The sequence below is a fragment of the Thermobia domestica genome, chromosome 17 (assembly GCF_964235325.1).
Source record: "Thermobia domestica chromosome 17, izTheDome1.hap1.1, whole genome shotgun sequence".
Lineage (NCBI taxonomy): Eukaryota > Metazoa > Arthropoda > Insecta > Zygentoma > Lepismatidae > Thermobia > Thermobia domestica.
Genome location: NC_137470.1, coordinates 131,588,285 through 131,593,540, shown reverse-complemented (window position 1 = coordinate 131,593,540; position 5,256 = coordinate 131,588,285). Strand labels below are relative to the sequence as shown.

Here is a 5,256-nt window from a genome sequence, read left to right as displayed (position 1 = left end):
TCATCAAGAACAATACCTAGATAGGTAACAGTTTTAGTCGGCTGTAGATGATCACCAACACGTATCCGTAGCAAATTTGGATTACGGTGAACCTTACTGCGGCGGTTGGGCGGTAAAATTACTAGCGTCTGTGTCTTATCTTCGTTAACGGTGAGTCTCCATTTATCACACCATTGAAGAAATGCAGTAATTGTAGCCTGTAAGTGGATATTAATTTGCTGAATTGTTTTACCAAGCGTGAGAAAAGCGGTATCATCCGCATATTGGAACAAATATGTATTAGGTGCTGGAGATGGTAAATCCGATGCATAGAGGATGTAAAGAAGTGATGATAAGCTTGAACTCTGCGGTACGCCGGTCAGTGGGAATATCGGATGTGATAATGTACCATTGATATTCACATAGGCAATACGATTCAGTATAAACGAATATATAACTCGAAGGTAAGTAAGAGGAATTCCGAGTTTCAATAGTTTATAAAATAAGCCGTAATGCCAAATGCGGCCAAACGCCTTCTCGAGGTCCATGAGTACGAGGCAAGACGGTAATGCTTTGTTATAATGATTAGTAATTATAGTGGTAAGTCGAAGTAGTTGGTCATTGATACTATATAGCGGCCGGAATCCTGTTTGATGAGAAGGCAGAAGGTTATGTTCGCTAAGATATGGATGGAGACGACGTGCCAGGATTTTTTCAGTTTACCCAAAGTAGAAGTTAATTGTATGGGTCGATATGAAGTCACGGAGTAAGGTGGTTTGTTAGGTTTTAATAACATACAGACCTTAGACACCTTCCAGTCCTGCGGATAATAGCCAGTGCGTAAAATAAACGTATATATTGTTGCTAAGAAGAGAAAAAACTGCAGTGAGCATTCTTTAAGAATTCTATAAGATATACTATCGAAACCAGGAGCAGTATTGCGTTTTGCGTTTGAGGGCTTCACGTATTTCATCAGTAGTAATCGCCTGAGTCAAAGGATTGGTGTTATCTAACTCATGCGACGTCGAAGGCTGAAGTAAGTTGCTAATTGCCGGTTCAGATATTCGTGGACTTAGGCGATGTGTGGAAACAGGTGGTGTAAAGACTGATTGCAAATGAGATGCAAAAGCGTCAGCTTTTGCCTGATCTGTTTGCAAAAGATGATCGTCCTGTACAAGAGGGTATGTAGCTTTATGTAACTTTATGTCCAGTTAATAGGTTATTTTTTTTTCAGTACCTTGTAGGATGTGTTTCAGTGTTCAGCTTGTTACATGTTTTACTCCAGCTAAGCAGTTTGTGCGCAACAATATAGTTGTGAACTGTGCGTTGCCAACGACGCGCCTGAGCCAAATATTCTGGATTTCGTGTCTTTTCATATTCACGGAAATACTGCCTGGATTTTCTTACAAGTGAAAGATATTCAGGTGGCAACATTGGTTGATACGTTTTACCATGGTAGGTAGGGATATTTTTACTAGCACTTTCAACAAGAGCAGTTGTAATGCTCTGAACGGCTTTGTTGAGATCAGTTTCAGACGACGGCGGTTCCAACTGATCCATTGCTATACTGATATCAGTCCGATACTGCTCCCAATTAGCTTTATCGTACAAGAATAGAGTTCTTTCAAATGATGGAGACGATGGTGGGCGTACATGGTTGATTGTAACCTTTATGGGTAGATGATCACTACCGATGCAATCCAAAACAGATACAGTGGTTTTAGCGACTAATGTAGGTGTACTAATTAGAACATCAGGGGTAGTTTGGCTACTTGGCCTGGTATGCCTGGGTAGGTTACATATATGGCCATGTAAGCCCAGAGATATATAGTCAGAGAACTGAGTTTTATCTCTGTCGGAGCGACTGTGGATATTGACATCCGCCAAGATTACAAGATTGCGATACTGCGAAAACAAATAACGAAAGAATTCTAGCGGAATTATTTGCCCGGGACGGACATAGATCGTAGCAAAAGTTAGCGCTAAGTTTGAAAGATAGATTGTCGTCACTAAGTGCTCTGGCAATGGAACATTTATTGGTACAGAGTGACATCTATAAGAAAGTTTATTGCGGATTCCAATCGCTACACCGCCTTGTGCTCTGGCGTTGGTGTCTGGGTAATCCTGCCGTACAAACTGATACCGAGGAAAACGTACGGTATGTGCTGGTTTAAGCGCTGTCTCGTTTAAAGCGAATATATCGACTGTTTCTTCTAAAAGTAGTTGTTCAAATAGTGTTTTATGTTGAGATAACGATCGAATATTCATAAAAAGAATGGTAAGACCCATACTCAGACAGAAAAGGTTCGGTTTAAACTGCAGTGTCACGTGGTGCAATATGAAAGTGAACAAATGGACCAGAATAGGTGGCATACAGATTAACTTGAAATATAACAGAGGCCGCCGCAATAACATGGTCAAGAATGAGCTGACGTTGAAATGGAAAAATATTTTGCAAAATAAGAGCGATGTATCTCAAGAAGTTTTTCACAGTGATAGGTAAAGCAATAGATTGCGAGAATGGTACTGAAGCATCCGTCGTACGGAGCGGAACTGTCATTTCTGGTTGATTTGGATCAGGTGCCGTTTTAGACTTGCATTTGTAACTGTAAGTAGGGTGCGAAGTACTGGAACATGTGGAACAATCTGGTTGTCTTCCCGTATTAGGGCACTCCTTGGTTTCATGTTGTCCTGCACAATACCCACATTTGGGAACATTTGGAGATTTTGACGTGACGTGCGCATTGTAAGCTTGACACTTCTCGCATCTAACTGGGAGAGGTGCGGTAGTACGGGATGGCTCAACTCTGTATCTTTGTTTGAAGATATAAGCTCCGTCTTGCAATAAGGTATCAATAGAAGTTTGGGACGTGGTTAAAACACGAACCATGTATGTAGCACCATTGTTATTTTTAATGCGAATACATTTCGCTACGTCAATACCTTCTGCTTTAAGTACCTCGAGAACTTCATCATCTGTTATTTCCGATAGAACACCTCGAATAACAACAGACATCATTGGTGTGCGAGGTGGTGGTGGATTCTGCTTTACCTTATCAGTCAAATTCGAAAGCTTGGCATTTTTACCAAATATTTCATAACTGGCTTTGTTACGAAGTGTTATGCTGAATTTCTCGTCATCTGACTTTATGATAACACCATTCTTTGTGAAAACAATTTGCTTTACACTAGCACGAGGAAGGTATTTCATGATTTGATTGACGGTGTAGGCTCTTGCGGATCTATGGTAAACTGCATTTCTTCCGTACGTTCAGGTGCTTTCTGTATATAAGTAGGTGAACGGGATCGAGAGCGTTTATCTACTGATTCAGCACTGCTTTCAGACAACGGTCGACTGCGCCGATTTTTGCGAGGATCCCTTCCTGTATCTGCCGAGGGATTGCAGGTGGGAGGCACAACTATCCCCGGTAGCCGATGCATGATCCCAAAGGATCAAAGCAATGGAAACGACATACACAGATGTACTACTAAAGGCAAAAGAGTTGGTCAGAGTATAAATGCAAACAATGACCTCCAAAAGCTAAGATAAAACTTCCAGAAGATGAGGACCTTCTGTCAGCCTCCTAGGTAGCGTATCTCTACTGATCTCCCAAGTACGTCTGCAATACTTGCTCACAGTTTAGTACAGTAACTAACTACGAGAGGAGTTAGGTTTGAAGTTCTGATTTACGGTTATACATACATACATAAAGCATTTCATTCCCATCCGGAGATGGGCGGGCCACAGAAGGTTACGCCTTCTCTCTGGCCAGAGGTCTGATTGATTGGAGATGCAGCGAAAGATAGTTGGAAATCAGGAAATGTACGAATTTATAGAAGTAAAAGATTCAGCCTTAATGTGATGTAGGATTGTTAATTAGTGTGGCATAACAAAAGGCGACGAAGTGCAGTGGAGAAATGAGCTGCCAAGAAAAGAAAGTTTAAGGAGGGTATATGTGCGGATTTGTTTGGTATATGCGGCGCACTGGATTATAATCCGCTGTGGGAGCCTCTCTTTCATAGATTGCCAGCAGATGGTCCACAGGTGGGTAGATGCGTCGAGGAGAGGTAGGCATCTGATCTAAAAGGTCTGCAACGATCGGATGAGCGTTTGTAATGTGTTGCAGGATATAACGGGTTCGAAGACGATAAATGTGAGGAAGGAGAAACGGCATTGTAGTTTGTGAATAGACAAGGGCTTTTGGTGTGCGGGGTGGCAGGGAAAAGGCGATTCGAATAGCTCGGCGTTACAATATCTCGAGGCGGTCATAGTAATATTTATTGGCCGAGAGCCAGGCGAGATGTCCATACGTGATTGCGGGGCGAACAAATACCTTATACGTATAAAGCAGTAGGTTGGAATTTAAGCCCCATGTGGTGCCCTTTAAACGGCTCAGTAAATACAATCGTTTACGGATGTTTTGCTCCAAGATTCGTAAGTGACTGCGCCAGGTCATATGGCTATCGAAAGTCACGCCGAGGTATTTAATATTATTGCTAAGAGGTATGGTGGAGCCCATGACAGTGATGTGTAAGCGGTCCGGATTCCTGGAGTGACAGTATTTATGTTTTTTAGGCCCGAAGAGCGTCATTTGCGTTTTGGTTGGATTTATCTTGAGCTTCCATTTTAGACACCAGGCAAGTAGAGCATCTATGGCAGTTTGTAGCTGTGTGGTTATACGATCCACGGACGATCCCAGGGCAAGATACGCCGAGTCATCAGCATATTGAAAAGCATGTATAGGTGAAGGTGGGAGAGGCATATCTGAAACATAGAGGATATATAAGAGGGGGGATAAAACCGACCCCTGAGGTACGCCAGCCTTTAAGGGGAAGGCAGTAGATTGGGCGTTATTAATCTGTATGAAAGCATGCCTTTGAGACAAGAAGTTGGAAATAAGGCGGACATATGGAAGAGGTAGAAGCTTTTGTAGTTTATAAAGCAAACCCTCATGCCATACCGTATCAAAAGCCCGTTCAATGTCAAAGGAGATCAGGACCGCAGGAAGATGTTTATTAAAATGATTGGCGATCAAAGACGAGAGTTTCAGGAGCTGGTCTGATGTGGCAAATAATGGTCTGAAGCCTGCCTGCGTGACTGGAAGGATGTTGTGCCGTTCTATATGTATATGAAGCCGTTTCACTATGATCCGCTCGAAAGTCTTACTAAATACTGTAGTGAGGCTGATGGGTGATCTCCGTGGGATTCTTGCCTGGTTTAAGAAAGACAATTATTTTAGCTAACTTCCAGGCAGAAGGAAAAAAGCCTGTGATGAG

At 42.4% G+C, this 5,256-nt stretch overlaps 1 protein-coding gene across 1 annotated transcript; it reads right to left on the bottom strand.

Moving 5' to 3' along the window:
- Window positions 1–1,209: 1,209 nt before the first annotated feature.
- LOC145674176 (uncharacterized) lies at window positions 1,210–2,268 on the bottom strand. Its single transcript, XM_081744010.1, has one exon. The coding sequence runs from the start codon at window positions 2,266–2,268 to the stop codon at window positions 1,210–1,212; it is 1,059 nt and encodes a 352-aa protein (XP_081600136.1).
- Between the last annotated feature and the right edge of the window lie 2,988 nt (window positions 2,269–5,256).

Excerpts from the sequence above, each read along its gene's own strand:
- LOC145674176 (XM_081744010.1), bottom strand. The coding sequence starts at position 2,268 with ATGGGTCTTACCATTCTTTTTATGAATATTCGATCGTTATCTCAACAT.